Source organism: Argiope bruennichi, chromosome 2, assembly GCF_947563725.1.
Source record: "Argiope bruennichi chromosome 2, qqArgBrue1.1, whole genome shotgun sequence".
Taxonomy (NCBI): Eukaryota; Metazoa; Arthropoda; class Arachnida; order Araneae; family Araneidae; genus Argiope; species Argiope bruennichi.
The window spans coordinates 56,652,335-56,674,133 of record NC_079152.1 but is presented as its reverse complement, the minus strand read 5'-3'; the positions used below and the strand labels follow the sequence as shown (position 1 = coordinate 56,674,133).

The 21,799-nt window shown below is 25.7% G+C and overlaps 1 protein-coding gene across 4 annotated transcripts in view; it reads right to left on the bottom strand.

Annotated features, from left to right (window-relative positions):
• Positions 1-2: 2 nt before the first annotated feature.
• The window catches only part of LOC129961682 (dmX-like protein 2), a 92,254-nt gene continuing 70,457 nt past the window's right edge, over positions 3-21,799 (bottom strand). For 3 of the 4 annotated variants that reach the window (XM_056075212.1, XM_056075215.1, XM_056075214.1), the window contains exons 42-56: positions 21,121-21,317; positions 20,738-21,023; positions 18,111-18,309; positions 17,532-17,646; positions 17,329-17,439; positions 15,833-15,957; positions 15,228-15,360; positions 13,484-13,567; positions 12,352-12,412; positions 9,237-9,367; positions 8,764-8,841; positions 8,304-8,448; positions 6,097-6,186; positions 2,836-2,963; positions 3-1,585 (exon numbers count right to left, since the gene is read on the bottom strand). In XM_056075212.1, coding sequence (XP_055931187.1) covers positions 1,391-1,585; positions 2,836-2,963; positions 6,097-6,186; positions 8,304-8,448; positions 8,764-8,841; positions 9,237-9,367; positions 12,352-12,412; positions 13,484-13,567; positions 15,228-15,360; positions 15,833-15,957; positions 17,329-17,439; positions 17,532-17,646; positions 18,111-18,309; positions 20,738-21,023; positions 21,121-21,317 — 2,078 coding nt within the window. In that variant the 3' untranslated portion in view covers positions 3-1,390. The remainder of the gene's footprint in view (positions 1,586-2,835; positions 2,964-6,096; positions 6,187-8,303; positions 8,449-8,763; positions 8,842-9,236; positions 9,368-12,351; positions 12,413-13,483; positions 13,568-15,227; positions 15,361-15,832; positions 15,958-17,328; positions 17,440-17,531; positions 17,647-18,110; positions 18,310-20,737; positions 21,024-21,120; positions 21,318-21,799) is intronic. The other variant, XM_056075216.1, reaches the window with a different exon arrangement.

Here is a 21,799-nt window from a genome sequence, read left to right as displayed (position 1 = left end):
AATTGCTCAATGTATTCAGTTGTCTCTTTTATTATTTTTTACACAAGTTTCTCAATATACTATACAGTCAGACACCAACTACAATTTTCAACAAACAATAATATAAATTCATATAATATACACTTTGTTTACAAACTTAAATATATTAAGTATTATCACTTTCTTTTCATAAACTTGAATAAATATACAAATGGGAGCTAAATAAACACATTCTAGGTAAGATGGGGAAAATACTGTTTCGTCCATTTTTTGACACAAATTCATCTCCATTGTTATAAATGCCTTTAATTATTTCAATAAACACTGATGTAGTCACACAGAAAAAGAGAGGATTATCATATTCTTGCAGTAGAGAGACTAGTTTGCAGAAACACATAAAAAGTAGACAATTAAGTTGAGCAAAAAAATCAGATTATGGATAAATATGTTCTTGCAAATAGATAATGAATAGAGCTCATAACATCTCTCTATATATATTATGATACATAACATTCATGCTCTGATTATCAAGAAGCATTATGTGTCATACAATTAAATAAAATTAGACATTTTGAAATCTTTTTTAAAAAAATGGAATGTTATTAAATGTCTATATGAAACTTAACAAATGTAGGAATGCATATGAACAAAGATTCAATTTCTTCTGTAAATATGCAATAAACATGTATAAAATCTAGCAACAAAGTCAATGTAATAGAGGTTCCAATTAATGGATTAATTGTATAAATATAAAATGAATTAAATTACAGCTATCTCTAAAAAAAACCTTTGATTCATCTTATTAGCACAAAGATATTCTTATATTGTTAATTAAATCTTTGAATGCATAAACATTATTAATATATTCTGCATTTTTTCCCTATTACTACGATTTTGAAATCCACATTTAAATTCATATAATAGTAAACACACAAATATATAGATATATATATAGATATATACATAATTTAGCAATTGTCCAAAAAATTAACTTGAATCTATTTGCAAATCATTAAATATTTTCGGTGTTTTATTCGTTCTAGATTACACAAAAATATAAAATAAAAATCAGAAAATTAAGAATAAAATGACAATTATCTGTCAGATTTGGAAGCATACATTTAAGCATGAATTCAAACATGAAGACAAATTGTACTTTTAAACATATTCTACTAACAAATTACACAATTTCTGACTTGTATCACTTTAATAAGATCCAGCATTGATGACATGATACATTGCAATACAATTTACAGCACCGATCAACAAACAAATTCACGCAAACCTGAGAAAAGCAGCTATTCTTATCCAACACAACACAAACATCAGCCAAAGAGATCCAATAAATCACAGATATTTCTTATTCTAAGAAATTTCGTTGCATTTCAAACAGACAAAATTGTTTATCAGTTTATAACACATTAACTATATCATTATCTGGAAGAGTTCTGAATTTCAAGGAGCCATCTGCACCACATGAAAACAATCGACCCATTTCATCAATTTCCATTTGAGAGACACCATTGTTGATGCTCCGGAATAATGAACTTTTAGTATGTTCTCCATTAAAAGTGCATAATTTTACGTGGACACTTAGACCCCATACCTAAAATGTAAAATAAAGTTTGACTAAAAATATTCTAAAGGTGAGTTAGTCAATTGCAAAATAATGATTTAGTAATATAATATGTAGAAGCATTATGAGTGTTAAACTGAATGTAGATAACATGAATATACAATATTTATGTGAGCTTTTTCCATTGCTATTTTTACAGAAATTTCTACAGTTTATTTGAAAATTAAACAAATATTTACATTAATATTAATTTTTCCACCGTTATTGTGATGGGTATAATTCAATTTTTGCATTAAGAGATATCTTCTTGTTCTCACATAACAAGTTCTGCCATAGGTAGAGATAAAAGTAATAGTTTTTTTTCATGACCTGTTTCTGTGAGAAAAGCTTGAAGTGCAGAACACTATTATTAATACTTTTATGCAAAAACTTACTAATAGCCATATGATGTCCTTTCTCAACAACAGCCAAAATCGCACCACCCACAAAAGTGTCTAGAATAATATCTGTTTAATCATAGAGTGGGAAATGTATATACTTCCCCAATGAAACAGATTTCTCCTATATAAGTTATCAAACAAGAATGTATTGCAATTAAAAAAAATGATGAATCAAAATTCAAAATTTCCTAAATTCAACAAAAACCATTTTTGAAAATTTAAATACCCAGCTGTCTATAAATAATTCAAAAACTGAACAACCAAGAGGAATAAAATTTAAAATGTGATCTTTACATCAAAATATTAGATTTACTTCAAATTTTGAATTAAGTCTGTCAACAGATAAAATAGGCTGTTTGTATGCCTAAGCATATATAAATACAATATGTAACAAGCCAGATACATAAAATATTGTAAAGTTGACACCAAAATTGTATACCTGCACCCAATTTTAAATAAAATCACTCAATGGGGATAATCTCCAGATGTTAAGTGGATTTTCTTCATAATAAGATGAAGGTGCAAAATACATGATACTGTGGTAGTATATGAGAAAGGGACAATCTCATATTGAAGTATTAAATTAATTCATCTTTCACAAAAAAGATTTAAAACACCAGATATATATGTATAGGAAATAAACGTATAATCATAATATTTAATGTAAAAAATATTTCCCTTTATAAATATTCTAAAAATGTTCAATTTATGAAAGATTATGAATTTATGCTATTATTGTATTATGTATTTTAAGAGACATTACCATTTTTATTTTCGATAATATTTATGGTACTTATTGATCTGATGTTTTAATTGCATGCAATCAACTAAAATACATACCTTGATATCACCATCTGCTGATCCAGTGGCAAAAAATTCTTCTGCTGGGTCCAATGCTAAGCATTTAATTGGTGACTCATGGGCTTGGAACTTTTGTTTCAGTTTGTTTTGTCTTACATCAAAAATACCTTTGATTTATTAAGGATTATAATAAGAAACTGAGGATGATGAATTTACAGATAATGCACCAATAAAATAATAATAATACAGATTAGCACAAATTTTATTGCTGGGCATTTTTAGACTGATTTTACATGAATTTCACGTCTTGACAACAAATATGATGTTAGCTTTTGCCTATCAGCTCGTTTGTAAAATATGACAGTATTGGCATCTCCATCAAAACAGATTTCAAATTAAACCTTTTTTGATTCAAAAATATTTTATTTGAAGAAAAAACACAGCAACACTCCTGTAATCTACAATGATTTAATTAAAAATTTTAAGTATGCAAAATCAAATCAAATTCCAGCTATAAATTTAGGAATAAAAAGTTATTTTATACCTTCTGAAAGCTTCTTCAATTCGAATATTTGAGTGCTTTTTTTTTTACGCATTTTCTTTGTGTATTCCAGCTATAATGTATCAACCAAGCAGTATTACATCTGTATCAGCATCTCTCAACATTTCCTTGGTGAAGTCATTCACTTTATTCTTTACTAATATTACCAAAATTTCAAGGAAATCTGTTTGCATAGCTATGCAAATAATGAGCATTAATGTTCATGCTACACTAAAAGTCTATAAAGCTACTGAGTTACTAAATCAACAAAGTGTTTAATTCTCATTTGTTCAGAAACTTTTAATACAGAAGACGAGATCTGCATTTTTATCCTTATCCTGTTAATAGAATTTGCACAATGGTATTCGTATATGAGCCGTTTGGTTTAATACAGAAGATGAGATCTGCATTTTTATCCTTATCCTGTTAATAGAATTTGCACAATGGTATTCGTATATGAGCCGTTTGGTTTAACAATCATATAAAATTCCAATTTTTCTGTATTTATTTTATTTTATGCACACGAAATATACTGTTGTTATGAATCAGTAATGTTGCTTTTCGGTGCAGTTAGCTCCCTCGTAAAAAACACAGTTTTGTATAGAGCTCTACTGGATGTCGGATCAATGACATCTGCCAGGCTTGGCGATTTTTGAGTCAAAATAGACTAGAATCTTCAGGAATTTTAGAGATAGGATCAATAGGAGGCGAATTGCACGGATCCTTCGAGAATTCTGTCTCGGAAGCTACAAAAGACCAAACTGTAGACAGTCATATAGTTAATTAGTTCAGTCAGTTGGACACTCCACACGAAGCACAAGCGTTGAATGGAGTTCAAGTGGAATCAAGCATTGAAACAGCATCGAATTGTGCACCGAGTACCCAGTCGTATAGTAGTGAATCGGTATTTGAGTGCAGCTAAAATGAGTAGACACAGGAGAATATAGGCTCTTGGAAAGTCGTGAATATCATCTTAGCGTGAACTATCTATTCATGCTAAATTCTGTCAGGTCACTTTGTTTACTTTTAGAGTTATTTACTATCGATTAGCTACGATATTTGTTGAAAGTGCTGCTCTTCATTTCTTATGTACGTCTCGGTTGTGTTTCTATTGTTTGTGAGTTGTGTCTTTGAGTAAATAAATGTCTTTATATCACTGAGTCTGTTTGACTGCATCAACAGACATCCACCACTGCAAAAACATTGACATTACGGAATTTTCTAGAAAAACTTTCATAACAATATTATGCATACCAAAAAATGTTTCATTAATTCTAGCTTTTAAAAGTGAAGGCAAAGTAATTTTATTTTGTTCTACTATGAGTTCAAAAATGATGCTCATTTTCCAAAAATCATGTTTTTTTTCATATGTTAATCTTTTCTTATCTAGCAATAATGCTTGGTTCAACAATCTCACAGACAAAAAAAAAAAAAAAAAAAAGGTGTGTGTGGGGGGGGATATTTTATGCAGCCTCTTTCTGACCATGGAGGAAAGTTAAAAAAATTTTAAATTCTTACGAATTATCTTTTTGAGTTCATGTAACTTTATTTTCTCTATAACTAACACTTTGGCATCTTATTCTTCTGTCAATTCCATAACTTCCGTTTTAAGAACAAAGGTTACTTGAAGAACTTGAAAGTACCAAAATTAAATTATTGTATTGGTATTTTAAAAAGTGCATATACTATGAAATAACAGCTGAAGTGAAAATCTTGCTTTTGAGTTAATGTTAAAGCATTTTTCTCTTCCCCATATCATAACTTTAACATTAGCAAAATTATGTAATTGAATGCTTTGATTAAACAAATACAAAATGATTTAAAATTTGCATCACAATAAAAAATATTTGGCAAATAGCATTTAAAATTTTAAAAAGAAATACTAAAAAATTATCGAGGCAAAACTTATGTAATTGAAAAGCTAATTTTTTTAATAAAAAATTTGCCAAATTTGTAAATATTTTTTAATGTAATAATACTTTTGAAATACAAGAAGGAAAACTATACTATTTAATTACCTTAAACCTTACTATTTAATTTAATCATATTGTCACATAAAGAAATTTTAACAAAGATTCCCAGGGATCAATTGATAGAGCACTGAATTGTTAATCTCCCAGTCAGTGTTTTAATCCTAACCACAGTAAATAAATTTAAGAACAGTGATTTAACTCAAATTATTATTTATATTCTAAGCTAATCTTTCTTAAAAATTCTGGATAATTGTTCTGGAATATTTTTTTTAAATGTATAAATTCTGAGCCCCACAATTAATGGGTATGTTCTTTGTCCCTTATATCATAAGTAGGTTAAAGTAATAATTCAGTTTATTGCTAAATCGAACAAAGAATATACATCAGTACAAAGAACATACATAGAGTTAAACATTTTAAAACATAGTAATTGAAAAACAATAGTATTGCAGAAATGATTCATTCATTTATCATAACCAGCAGAAGTTGCAAATGTCAAAAGATGCAAAAAAAGGATTAATTACCAATTAAAAATTTATTCAGCAAGTCAAATTACTAATTAACAATACACATGAATCCTCCCCTTCTTTTCTCCACATGACATTAAATAAACTTGCTTTTACTGACCTACTTTGCTTTTACTGTCAATGTGAATACAATATGAAATAAACTAATGAACAGTAACAGTTTAATATTTTACCAAGCATAATGTAAATAATTTACAACACTAAAAATAAAAATTTAATAGAAAAACTTTTAATACAATAAATATAAAAAAAAGGATACATATGTCACCCTTTTTTCCAGCTGATATTAAGGTGTGACTTTGAGGGGCATAAACAAGAGAGGAACACCCACCTTCATGACACTGAAAACCTATAAAATAAATTTGAAAAATGTGTTAAAATGACTAATATCTGAACTATTTTTGATAAATATTTTTTTTAATATTTATTTTTGTCAATTTTTATAAAAGTAAGAAAGTAGATAAAATTATTACACAAAAATTTTATAATCTTTATAAAATAAATAAAGATTATAAACTAATAGGTGTAAGACTGATCATAAGTAGTGAGAAGATAAGATAAATCAGAATTTGTTAAATATATTTTTTTGCATATAAGAATGTGAATTCATGACTCAATATTCCAATGAGAGACAGTTTTCTCTCATTGGAATAATGAGAGAAAACTGTCTCTCATTGGAATATTGAAAATCTAGTATATATCCAGTATATAGCACAGAAAAGTATTAAAAAAATTTAACAGATAAATAAAGACTGATTCAATTGAATTTAAATCTTCCAGTCACATCAAATAACAAGTTGATACTTTTTTGAAAATGCACTGCAAATTACTTCTTTGCCTAAAAAGTCAATAATGTGCTGAACAAGTTGATTGCCAATGTCGGTTACTTTGATGAAACAGATTGATTGGCTCGATTCACAACAATGAGAATACTGTTGTGAAATATACTTAAAAATATATTTAAAAGTTAATTAAATTTATTTAAAGTTTTATTATCCAGCAATTAAACTAACATCACTAAAAGCAACTTTGGGGATTTAAAATGGTGTAAAAAATCCATACAGTGTGGGAATATTTTTGGAAATTATAGCAAAAAAACATCAAAATATAGCTTCATTTTAATTAAACAAAATTTTAAAAAATCTGTAGTATATATAATCCTTCTAAGGTATATCTAAGCGAAATTTAGTAGCTCTAGGTCAATTTGTCTGACCTGTAGAGCACAAACCCGCATATTCATCTTTATTATAAAATAAGATAAAAATTAGAATATCAGTATTCAATTATAGATTGTACCAAACAATTTTTTTTAAATCTCCAAAAAGCTATTTTTTTCCATCTAATTATTAATTAGCCTCCTGCTGCTTCCACCAGATGACCAGATGTTCATCCACTATATTAAATGTATTAATTTAGTCATGTCAACCAAATTTAACAAGCTATATCTTTTCCTAACAGAAGAAAGTAATATTTCAAATTACACTTATACAAATAAACATAAAGCATTTTGGTGTAAATAAACTTTGTAGAGTGGGAAAGAACACTTCGAAATGATTTTTTAAAACCTTAACTGGAATTTGAATTAATTAAAAATTAAGGGAGAATTCTACACTTACCCACTATATCCTCAAAAAAATATTATTGCTCAAAACAGATCTTAAAATTTAAAAATTGCCTTTTTAATTATTTTAATTTATTTGTGCAATGTTCTCTTGAATTTGTAAAAGTTTTTATTTTATATTTAATTAATTTATTTAATTTTTATTGTTATTATTGCAAAATTTTCAATGTTAAATTTTATTCCACAAAAAGTGTTTTCATTGTTATATCAAATATTTAATTACATGATTTTCTTTCACTGTTCAAAGTAAAAGAAGAAAGAATTTGCTTAATAACTAAATAGTTTGAATGAGAAATAAAGAGAAATTACACTACTGTGAAAATTAGTTAAACAAGAAAATAATTTTCTAATGCTATGTAATCATGCCTCTATCAAGATAGTAGACACACAAAATGAATAAAATAGGTATAAGGTTATTATCAAAATATGTCTTAATTGTCTGTCACAATTTAATGCGTAAAATTATTTTGTTGAATGAATCAAATATCAAGTTCAAATTAGATTTAATTGAAATTAAACACAATCAGCATTCCCTAAGAACCAGTTAGTCATTAAAAGACAACTAAAATAGAAGAGAAATAATTGAACAATTAAGCTTAAATGTGTAGAAAAGTTTGAAAAAATTAAAATTGGTTAATAGAAATATTTATCTATAACAAATAAAAAATGCAACGAGTTTATTAACCAAATATTAAAAAATACAAAATTAATGTGAAAAAAGGTTTTTAAAAAAGATAACAGATGAAATGTTATACCATTGTGCTGTAAAAGGTTAAAAATTAATGCATTCCCATAATAACAAACAAATATTTAAGTCAAAAAGAGAAGGAAAAAACTACACTTACTTGCTATGAGGGATTTTCCTTGGGGTAGAAGAGTATCCCACAAACAGACATTTCTATTGTCTGTAGATTGGCCAGCTGTAGCAATAAGACTAGATGAACTAAGGAAGGCGAAATCATTTGCTTGTTTAGAATGACACTGTGTAGACTATATTTTTTAAAAAAAATAGAGTAATTAGAAAACATAAATTATAAAAGTAAAATAACTTATTTAAGCATATAATAAATAATACCACCTAAAAGAAAAATAATTTTTACAGTTTATTTTATTTCTTTTTTATTAAACATTCTTAAAAGAAAACAGACGAATATTCTACACTCTTCTATATGCAGTCTATCATTTCTTTTATTAAATGACTTTTTAATGTCTTATGCAAGATATAGAAATAAGAAACAAAAAAGTAGTTTTTATTGCAAGTTAAAACAGTTTCAATAGAGTAAAGTAAATATGCATATTACTTACAAAATAGGGTTTATTGCTCACAGATCCAAGACCCACTTGCCACAAACTAATAATGCCATCTCCATCAGTGACACCAAACTGAAAAATATTTTCATATTATTTATAAATTAAATTAATTTTATTAATAAATAAATTTCATAATTTATACTTCATACTGTGAATTAATTTTGAAAACTTTTTACTTGATAAAAAGAAATGAAAAAATTATATCTTCATAGTTATTAGTTTTACAAAATTATTATTTATTTTAATATTATTAAATAACATTCCAATAATTTCCTTCTAGTACAAGACTGGAAATGTGAGAAAACTCAACCAGTAAAAGTCAAACTATTAACTTTAAAAACTATTAAAAAAATTTCAAAAATTAATAATTAGCTGAAAAAACAAGGATATTAATGAGAAAACCTACTCATATAACAAAAATAATATTCACAATTAAATAAAAACATATTGATATTTTCAATCCATACTTTGTTGCCTTGGAGATTAAATGCAATTTTTGTAACTTTAGCAAAAGTTCCTGCTTGTCGAGGTGAAGATATGGGTTGTGCATGATTCCATTCCCAAAGACTTACAGATCCATCTTGTGACCCTGACAGATCTAAAGGAAATAAAACAGTGCTAAAAAGCTCAAGATCAACATTTTATAAATACTGAAATCTACAGTTCTAAATTAATTAGCTTAGTTTCAACAGGATGCCACTCAAATCTGGAAGAAAAAAAAATCCCTATGTTTTCCCTGTACATAAATACAATATATGAGGAAATGTGCAGACTGCAATCATGTGCTAATTATAATAGAATAACAATACTTCATAGTTTTAATGAATGAAAAAAACAAAGAAAGGAAGCAATAATTTTACATTACTCAAAATAACAGTATATTAAAAATATGTTTATATTTACATACAGAAAAAACAATTTATTTTTCCTTATTGCCTTGAATTGAAATGACAATATTTACATATTAAAAGGGGGGATATTGATTACCTCTCATGCTCTTTAATTGTAAGTTGCACAAAATTAAGTCTTGGCTAAAATAAATCAGAAAATAATATTTTTGCTATCATGATACAAATTGTTTAATAATTACTTTATTTTTATTTATTTATTTTCATCAATTTCTGTGACTGGCATCAATTTCTGTGACTTTTGCAGATTTTCCAGTAATCAGTTTAACTTTTTAAAAATAATTTCATTGCTGCTGCTTTATGCTTGTTGAGCTCTTTCTCTTTTTCCTAAATATTTTTTTTTACCTTTCTAAAGCTTCATAATACCTTACATACTGCATAATTTAGCATACTGAAGCAAGGTTTTTGAAATCGGAGCATTTAAAACACTTCCATAAAACTTTATGACATGACACACAGTTCTTAGACCAATTAAAGAATCTTCTTTCAGATTTTCAACAATCATACCTTTATTGATACTAAATTTACTTTCCACAGCCACATTGCCAAGCGACAACACAAGACTTATTTTTACAACTTCCAATTATTTGGGAAATTCTATGGATTTCAAAATATTAGAATAGAAATCATCTAAATAATTTTTTTCCTTAAATGAATCTAGCTTTGTATTATTTTTTTAAAAGTTTTTTCAGGAAAATTTCAAATTAGGTCTCTGTACATTCTGAACATATAGGGTGAAATTGTGCTTTGAAATAAAGAAATTAGAGCAAATCAAACTTCAGTTTTTTTTATAAAATAATGCATTGATTCTTCAATAAATATGGATTTAAGCAAGATGCAGCTTTTAAAATAGCAAAACATCAAATATTTTGTAATAGTATTCTTTAAAAATATAAAATACCCTACTAAAAAGCCTCTTTTTTTTTCAGTTTCAACACTGCCACTAATAATCATGTAACTTGTAGCCATTATTCCAAAATCAGTATATTTTTTTTTCTTTCTCAGTCTTAAATTTTTAGGATTATCAATCAAGCTCTATCAAAAATAAATTGTCTAATTTTCTGATTCTTCAATTATGCTTCTTTACACAGTACTTTTCATTAACTATTTAACAAGAATGAAAAAAAAAATTATAAAAAAGGTATAAGTTCAGATGTCTGAAATTTTTTAAGAAATAGCTGAAGCATATTTTAAATTCTACTCTTTCTAATAAAAATTTTATCAGAAAGAGAAGTCAATTTTAACTAGAATCAATTTATCCTGACAAGCTTTTATAATATAACTCGTGGCAGATCCTGTCACAATTTTTTTTACTGAAATCTATGAATTTCTTATGTTTTTTTATGTCAAAAACATTTGGAACATCTTCACAAACACTGCTATTTTCAACCTAGTGGACAGAACAAAACTTTAATGGAAATTCAGAAGGACTTGTAAACCCCAAGAAAAAACATGTCTAGCTGGACTATCTTGAAATACTCTATACATTGCTCTTAGATTAATAGTGCTCTCAGATTGTCTATTTTCCTTCCAATAGATTTATATCCAAACTGAAACTCTCATAGATTATCTATAGTCCACAAGCTCTTAGATTTAAAAGTTTGCAATCATTTCTGGATAAAAATTCTTCATTGACACGTTTTAAAATTTTTAATTTTACAGTTGGTCCATCCATCTTGTAAAGTAACTGTATGCCCAAACATGATATAACTTCTTTAAAATTCTCAAATAATTTTGAGCAGTAATATGTCTTAAAAATATGAATTCCAATATCTTGTGGCGATCCTATTAGTTTATTCACACCAATATCTTACAATAAGATTCATTTAGAATTTTTGTGAAATGCAGTTCAAAGGATCGTCAAAGAATATTACTAATTTTTTATTGTTTAAAAATTTCTTAAGTGATTGTTGAAAAAATAGAGCTAAAGATTTAAAGAGTAAGAATATGCAGTGACTTTTTTTTTTGAAATTTTAATTAAATGTAAAGCAAGTGACATTTTGACATTTTTTGAAAATATTATAACATTAAGATAAATACTACCTTATCTTAATATTCAAAAAATTATCTTTTTAACAACATAATTTTTTTTGCCAAACATTTTTTCATTGATTTTTTAATAGCTATTTTAAGAATATTTTATAACAATATATATCATTACAGAAGTGAAATTCAAATCATTTTCATAATTCATCTTATATTTTTTTGCTATTGTTAATGATCAAGATATGACAATTCTGTTACATTTTTATGTTAAGTAAGTTTCAGTACAAAGTACGCTTTCAATTTATTATTTTTTTATTTATAATTAAGGCTTACCTTCAAAATCAAACAATGACAAAAAAATTAATTGTGACCATTTTTAAACACTGCTATTCTTTTCTGCGATACAATTGGATATATAAAGATATTGATAAAAATTTAATGAGATGCATTGGACAATTTACAGAACAGTATAAGATTTTTAAAATGAATCATACACCAAAATTTGGAGCTTAAAGACATTCTACTGAGGAAACTATTAAGATAGAATTACATAAAATATTTAATCGAAAATTTTATCATCCATTTTGCATGGCAGCCTGATCAGATTCATAATTCAAATTTTATCTCACAATTACTTAATAGTGCAAATAAAAACTGATAATTTTATGACCAAATGAATGATACTTACAAACTGGCATCAATGGATGAGAAGTGAGTTTACGAACTCCGTCTATTTTATGTTTCTTAAGCTAGAATAAAAATTGAAATATAACAAATACAGCACAAATATCTGATGAACTTGAAATGCAATTTAATCAAGTAAGAAAACAAAAGTCAAAATATATTTCTTAATTTATGATTTCTACATATGAAATTATAATGTAACATGATTTTTAAATCAAATGAAAACAACTAGGAAAAAAATGTACATGGTTGATACAGTTAATATTATTAAATTTCATTTATTATCTTTGTAATTTAACTTCTGAAATTAATTTAACAATAGTCAAAAAATACATTAAAGCAGGCATACTAAGATATGCAGTGAAGGAACTATGCTAAGGAAAATAAATACACATCAACAAAATGCATTAGAGCTGACTGGTCAAAATTTTAGACTTTTTGGCCACATTTTTAATTTTTATCTAATTATTCATTATTATTTTCATCCTGCTACATCCTTCATTACATTGTACTTTTTTTCATAATTAAAAATTTCGAATTAGAAACCATAACTACAATAAGAAATTATATCAAAATTCCATTTAAAGAAAAAAATCTTCCTTCATGTTTGTAAACTGATTTATAAAACAGAAGCTCAGAATAATACATTATTCATTAAAAGGCATTTATTACTTTTTCATATACAAGTTCCGATCTTTTGAATATTTCTATTGTAATAGAAATTATTGAAAAGCTTTTTTTTTTCTCCCTTATTTTTATTTATTTTTCAAATGAAGTCAACTGTTATTTTTTTACTGTAATAAATATATATAATTTTTTTTTCCACACATACTACATAACTTGTTTTTGTTGAAAATCTAATGTTTCTGGAAAGAAAAAAAAAGAAAAAAAAAGGATGAGTATACAGAAATTTTTGATGCACTATCATTCAGCACATGGAATTTTCACAACATGTAAATGCAAAGCAAAATTTTACTATTTTTAAGTTTTATTAACTTACTACATATCCAATAATATATAAAGTTTATACTTTCTAATACATGTGCTGCACTATATATTAAAGTCATAAAATTTTGACTTTGAAAAACAAACAAATATGTAAAATTGACCAGCAGTTGACTGAAGTTTTTACTTACCGGTTTTAACATATATCGACTTCTTTGGAGAACTAATTGACAAAATTGTGGATTAGTACAACCTGGGAAGTTCAGGCCTTTCATCTGTGTACCATTAAAGAAAAGTAGCAGAGTAACAAGAGAGGAAGAGAAGTTTCAGTTAGCAGCAGCAAAGCAGCCACAGAAATGGGGAAAAAAGGAAGAAAAGAGATTTCAAGAAAAGAAATTTAAGAAAGAAGAAGACTGAAAGATTTTAATACATAGATTGTCTTAAGCATAAGTTGACATAGCAAAGAATAGTATAAGAAAATAATTATCATTAATAAAATGAAGCTCTTTAATAGAAATAACTGATCAACTCTCCAAAGAAAATGACAAGTTAAGGTAATTAATTCTAATTCTAATAATAATAATAAAAGTGTGTCGGTCTGTTTGTTTGTACAAAGGAGGAAGATATGACATTAAGGACTATAAATTTTGATCATGTAAATTTTATATGGTAGAGACAGAATTAACAGTCATTTTTTTAAAAAGTTTTTAATAAATAGTTTTAATAAAAGTTTTAAATAAATAGCAAGATTTTGTATAATTCATTTATTCACAAACATTTTGAATAAATTATTGGACAAGAAATATTTTATTTGCATTTCAACACACACAAAAAAAATTGTTACACCCATTATATCAGATTATTATGATTATCTCATATAGATTATTATCTAATTTTATTATATTTTTAAATAAATGTGCAACTGAGCCTTTTCACAAAAAAGAAAAAGGGTTCACAGTTCAAAAAACAGAATTCAAAGAGAACAAATAAAGAAAATAAATGAATAAATAGCAACAATTCAAAAACAACTCGACCAGAGTGACACCCAGAATTAAGGTAATTTTTGTTTGGGATTTCATACTCTGATACATAGCAATAATAATTTATAAATAACAACTTATTGTTATCACTATTCATACAGCAACAAATTTACTTTATTTTCTTTTACTTTCATTTTTTAATTTAGTGAAAAATCACATAGGATTCAAAAGTAAAATAAAGCAATAAAAATAAAAGTAACCAATTTGGGAGCTAGCCAATTTGTATTTCCAGAAAAAATTATTAAAAAAAATATTAAATTGAACCAAAACATATTTATCAGCATTATTAATAAATATACCTTTAAAAAAAATCAAGAATATATTTTTAGTTGACCTTGTAACTTATACCAACCAAAGCTCTACGTTGTGATTTGAAAGCGAAAACATTAAAAATCATTTCATTTATTCATATCTTCTCTCTCTCTCTCTTTTTTTTTTCCTAATGGATGTTAGAAAAAAGTATGCTCTTAACAGATATTTATGTTCATAAGATTTTTTGCTAACTACAGTTTTCTCAAATATTTCATGCTATTTACATTTTTTTTATAATAAATTATTTATATTTCCAAAATTGAAATTTATTGCATTATTTCTAAAAAATAAGAAGTCAGCTCCATTGCTGTATTTCTAAGATAAAGTACTACACTAACAAAATCAATGCTATGAAAATTTAAATTCTATAATATAAATTTAAAAGTCATATTCCATTGCAGATAACTTTAACTTAGTACATGAATTCAAAGGGTATTTAAAAGGCAAACTTCGTATAACATACAATTTTCTTTCATATTTTTATCAATAGAAGATTTATTAAAAAGCATAACAAGTCATAAAATACAAAAATTTTTAAAAAGAATACTTGAAATAATACATAAAAGATAAAATATAGTTTTACATTTTTAGATGCTCCAATGGATGTAGGACCAGAAGTAGTAGGGGTAGACCCTGATGAAGACTGATTTGCTTGTAATGAATCTGCAGGATGTTGAATAACCAGATAATCTGTTGATGGCAATGTATCAGGAGCCCTAGAAAGAGAATATGAATCAAATTAAGTTTTTCTTTAACTATACATTTAACAGTTTATTTATTGACAATTTTCAAATCAATTATTCCATTCCTGGAAATTTTTTCTAATCATTCATCTTGGTTATTATAAAATTAACTTATTTCTAAAAACTCTTATTTTCAAGCAATTATTTGATTTCTCTTTATGTAAAAGTTTATTTCATTTCAAAAGAATGGATATTTATATGAAAGTAGTCCAGATAACAAAATATTGCTGATTTGCAAGTCTTGACAATACTGCATCAGATATAAATTATGTAGTATTTAAATGCTGGCAGTTACAATATCTGTGCTACTTTTTTTCTGAATAAATCCTTTAATTTATTCAGAAAAAATAATATGAATACAGATATTTTAATTTATAATTGCATCTAATAGGGTATAAAAGTAATTTTTGCAAAGAAATATGTAAAAGAACAAAGCAGTGTTTACCTTAGTAAATTTACAGCCTCAAACTCAGCTTCTTCTCGGGGCCAAGGAACAGGTTGAAGAAGAACAGACATATCAATTTCCTGGATTTCTTTAGGAGTAGCTAATGCAATGATACCATTTTTAACCTATAGACAAAACAATTTTCAACTTCCGAGTAGAAAAAAATTCATAAAAATATAACATTATACTCTTTTTTCTTTCCTTCTATAAATAAAAGGTATATCATTCAAGAATAGCATTTAAAAGTAATTGCCAATAGAATTCACATAAAAAGAAATTAAAAAAAATGATTTCAAATTTTATTTAAATCTATTTATTTAAAAAATTATATTTATAGTTAATTAAAAAAAACTATTTCATGACAAATTAAAAAAAATGTTAAAAACAGGAAAAAACAATTTTTTTCCCTCCAGCTTAAATGATAAGGGTATTTTCTTCTACAATATCAATAGTAAATCTAAAGGAAAAAACAATATGTTATATTTGAAAGAAATAATCACAAGTGAAATAAAAGTAGCAAAATTTTACAAATTGTCCTCCGTTCTTCACTCCACAGCTATACTTAATTATTAATATATAAAGAAAATACCACATTTTAGAGAAATCCTAATTTCCAACAATAAAATCATTATAATGAATGTAATCAGTGTATAATAATTACTACTTATTTTGTTAAATATATATCAAAATTAAAGAGACTTTAAAAGTAAATAAAATTAAGACCAGGATAGTATTTTATGAATAAATGGACAATTATATAAAAAAAGCACAATAATTTAGATTATTTAAATTAGAGATAAAGTAATGAAAAAAATACTACAAATGTAAAAAAAGATACTCTAAAATTCCACTTAAAATGCATACATAATTTAATCAAGGATAGATATTAATTTGGAAATAATGGATGAATAGTATAATGATAAATTTTATACTATATCCTATAAATAATTTTTCCCTACATCATCTATTACATTGTCCTTAAACATCAATTCAGAAACACAGGTTACTTAAGTCATAGAAATCTTTAATTATTATTTATCTTAGCCAACTTCCTTGACAAAAACAAAACAAAAAATATTACTGTAAATATGCTGAAATATCAGCAATATTTTGCAATTATCAGGCAAAAGTTTATTTGATAACTATTAGTGCATTTATTAAATTTATATTGACTGAGCTCAATTAAATACAGCCAACTGTTTAGCAGATCGTCAATGCAAATGAAAATTGGTTTTGAAACATATACTTAATAAGAAAGCTCAATGGTTAAGTCAAGTAAATAAATTACATGCAAGAAGTGTAGTGGCAAATAATTCGCTATTATTATTAATTTTTAACCTATAATAAAATGCAATTTTGATTATGAAACTGATGGCAAGGATTTACAAATATGAATAACATTAAAGAAGTAAGTAAAAACAAGGACAATACTAATTCCATTACACATATTTTATTATTTTAGGCTTAATTTTCAGAGATAATTTAAGTTTACTTACTCTATTGATACAAAATGTATTAATTGTGTCTTGATCCTTATGAATTACCCTAACACTATTAAGATTGGCAGAATTTCCTTCTGCTGGGGCATCAATATCAAAATCATCAGTCTATGAAAAAAGAATTAATGGTGTTTAAACTGAAACATATATATAAATCTTTAAATGATTCACTTTACTCAAATTAAATTTAAAATAAATACCTTAGGTACACGTTTAAACTGATAAATGTATCTAATAAATACATCTTGAACACTTTCTTGACGAACTAAGTAATTCCACAGTCGCTTAACAGGTAAAACAGCCCTATGATTAGATCTGAAGAAAATTCAAAAATTCACTTAAACTTGAAATAAATGAAACAAAGTGTTATTTATAGAACTCCAAATAACTCAGAGGACAAAAAAATACAAAAAAAAAACTGAGCAAGATATAAATTTATTAGGGAAAAGAAAGTTATTCACATAAAAGAAGAACATAACATAAAACCATATGTAATTGGTGAAAAACATACTTGCAATAATTAATTTTGAAAAGTATATTTTCAAAATTAATTATTGTAATAAAAAAACTCTTTCAGGTATATCAAAATTCAATACTTATAAATTCGGTTGTTAACATTACATAAGATTAAAAAAATATCTATTTCAAATAATAACAACTTTGATATAATACTATGTTACATATCAGCAAAAAAATAATCGAAGCATATTAATTGGTATTTGACATAATAAAATGATGACCAAGACAAAAATTTTATAACAAGAAAGTAAAGAAAATACCTAAAAGGGGTATTATTTAGCTCTAATAAGGCTGAATATTTTAGGACAGCTGGACCAATTTGAGGACCAGAAGTACTACAGCCAGGAATATAATTTGGAGGGGGACTTTCAAAAGAATCCATGTACTGTTTCAAATCTTTAATCCAAAAATCCATGCACTTCAAAACAGAGTGAATGAGAGGACTAATCACTGGTAAATCTGAAAAAATACAATAATTTTCTACAAAAATATTTAGCTAAACATAATCTAATGCTTGTCCCTTCAAAAGAAAAAGCTACCTAGTTTTAAACAAGTAGTATTGCATTCAATTAATTTTTTTATTTATTTATTTATCAATGAGAATTTTTAGGAATAAATAAATACTCCTAGACAAGAGCTTTCTAAGATATAAATGTATGGTTTCAGTTTTCCTAATTTTTTTTTATTTCAAACTTGAGTAAGAATGCTTCTCCCCCCCTTTGTAAACCTTTTTCTTAATAAAAATTAATTTTCCATGTTATAATATTATCAAATAAAGACTTGTATGAAGAGTTGTTTATAAAATGATAGCTGAAAACCATCATAACACTAGGTAAACTGCCACTGAGCTTTTATTGTGTAATGCATATACTTTAATTTGTATTTTTCTGCAAAGATTTGGTCACAGATGCATTTTAAGCATTTTGCAAGCCAAAATTGATGAAGAGAAATACTTGGGTTCACTACACTTCACAGAAAGTCAAAAGCAATTTTCAAATTTTATCAATGATTTTGTTTGTTGGATGCTATATTTTCATGCATTTTTGTAAAAAGATATATTGTATATCAGTATAAAAGCTTTAAATTATGTATTGATCTACAAAATATAAAGATTGTTTTTCCCTTACAACATGCAAGAAACATTAAAAAAAAATCATAATTTATATATAAGGATTTTTTTTTTTTTTCTTCTTCTTCTTATAAGATGCAGTTTTCTACAAAATTATACAATTCAAATCTTTGTCTAATGTTGTGATCAACTTAAAAAATTTTACTGTTCTTTGTGATATGTAATATACTACTATTTAAATTATGTACTTAATTTATAAATATACAGGGATACTGATATATTTTAAACCTATCTAAAATTCAAAACACCATTTGAAGATTCAAGCTTTTTCTTTTGGAGAACAACTTAAAATCAGCTCACTGCAATTTTAATATCTTTCTGAATCTTACATATATTTTATATAATTAATTCAAATTTTTATATAAGTAATCTTATAAATCTAGCTCTGAAATAATATGAAAAGAGAGGAAAAAATATATGCTGTGCTTCAAACATGCTACGTGAAAATTATTTACCACAAATACTCATATTTCACAAATATTCAAAATATTTAGTTCAAAATTTTATATGATGTTATGCTAGTATATTGTCACATATTCTGTAAATTACATATATAATTTAGTTCTAAACTTTCTTAATTTAATTAATATATAATTTAGTCTAAACTTTCTTAGTTTTAGTTTTTAGGCTTAGTTCTAAAAGAAAAATTTTTGGATTTTAAAAACTTTTATCTTTCTGAATATATTTACTATTTTTACAAGAATGCAAATGTAATGATAGCATTTAAAGAATATTGTCAGTTTTCTGTGAAATGCTTTGTCAGCAAATCATTTACATCAATTTTTGGCTATTTATCTAAATTTCTTCACTAGAAAATTGAGTTCAAGCATATTTTTTTATACAATGGAAGTTTAAATGCATTTCATCCAACCTTTAAGGAGAAATTGGGGGGGGGGATGTAAATCTGAATATGTTTGGATACTTTTGATCATATACTATATGTACATACACATTTGTAAAAATTAAGTACTTTCATTAGAAAGGCATTTGATTACCTTTAACAATTGCTAGAAATTTACATCTGAGTGAAATACAGTTTTAAGGTATAACTATTGAATTCATAGTGATGTGCTTTCTATCAATAAGCCAAAAATGTAAGAAATGTGCTAACAAGTTTTACATACTAAGAAATGAAATTCAATTTTTGGGTGCTGAAATTACAGAAAATAACCGATTCTATGAAATCTTTTGATGTTATTCAAATGATGGATCGATGCCATATATTATATTTAATGCCTGTATAACATAAAAGTTGAAATATTTTTCATCTTTGAGTTTAAGTGGTAGGAAAAGAATTTTATAATCCAACTTTTAATTAAAGAATTAATTTTAAAACAAACTAAATGCTCCGCTTAACAAGCAAAGCTATGTATTTCAATTTTACAACTTTTATAAAAGGAATAAACAATTGAAAATTTCACAACTGTAATAATTATTACTGATCTCCACTCTCTTCCACACATTTGTTCTAAACATGCAATATTAAGTCCATAGCAAATGGAGAGGGGGATCTTAAACACTTGTTTTTAGCTGTGAAATTTCAATTGTTTCTTTCTCTTCTGAAATTTGTAGAACTGAATGATAATTGGTAATGATGCTTTTTAAGGGATAAATAATACCTCCAACATCATATTATATATATGCATGTGTGTATTATAAAAATTAAAACTATTTAAATCAGATTAAATGCTTTTTAATATACATGTTATAAATTCTTTAATGTAACTTAAATAAAATGAAAAATTTTCAATATCTCACCTTGCATTTCAAATCCAGCAATGCTTAAAAATGTTACAATATGCATGCGAGCAAGTTTAACAACTGCATAACGCAGAATACCCCATGTATAGGAAGATGGATCTAACTGATCCAATCCTGAATCAGAGATAATTTTCTTTCTTCCACTGGTTGCTTGATGGCCTTCTTCCGTGCTTTCTCCACCAAAGACATCATCCATTTCACCTTCCTCAACTTCTTCTTCATCACTTGGTAATGAAGCATTTGAATCATAATCTAAGGCATCCGATTCACTTGCAAGTTTTGGCTAAGAAAAATAAGAATGAAAATTTAAGAAAACTACAATATATAATAGTCTCGTAATTTAACAAAAAAAAAAAAAAAAAAAAAAATTCAGAAATTACCTTTGACATAAACAATGACACCATAGACATTTTAGGAGGGATGAATTGTTCTCTATAAGTTGGTTTATCTTCTTTTATTATAGGTTGTGTAGTTTGTTGGCCTGATTGCCCCAACAGCTTCATGTGAAGCTTGATTCGTTGTCGTGACAGAGAATCTAATATTCCAGAACCACTTTCACTTTGACTTTGATTTTCTTCTACAAAATCAATAAATGAAATTTGTTATACTAAAAATAAGAAAGAAATGCCAAGTGTGGTCAATTAAATCACAAAATCATCTCCTAATGTGTGTTTAGTAAACAGTTTTTAAATAACTTATTTTTAATTTTAAAAAAGTTTATTTTACATAAAAAATTATGGTTTACACAATCTTTCTATTGCCTGCAATTTTATCTTTAGTAAATAAACTAATAAATTCATTTAAAACAAGAGAAAAACTGAAAATTTTAAAAAAATAAATAAGAATATCAGAAAAATAAATAATGTACCTCAAAGTCTCTCCTTTGTTTAGAAACAGAGTATCAATAAATTTTATTTCAAAATCTCTGCATCTATTTAATTATTTATTAAATTTTGAAAAATTAATAAAAATTGATGGAAATTAATTAAAATTCTGAATTTTAGATGATATAAAGATATTTACTCCAAAGTTACAGTGAAAAAATTGCACAATTTTGAA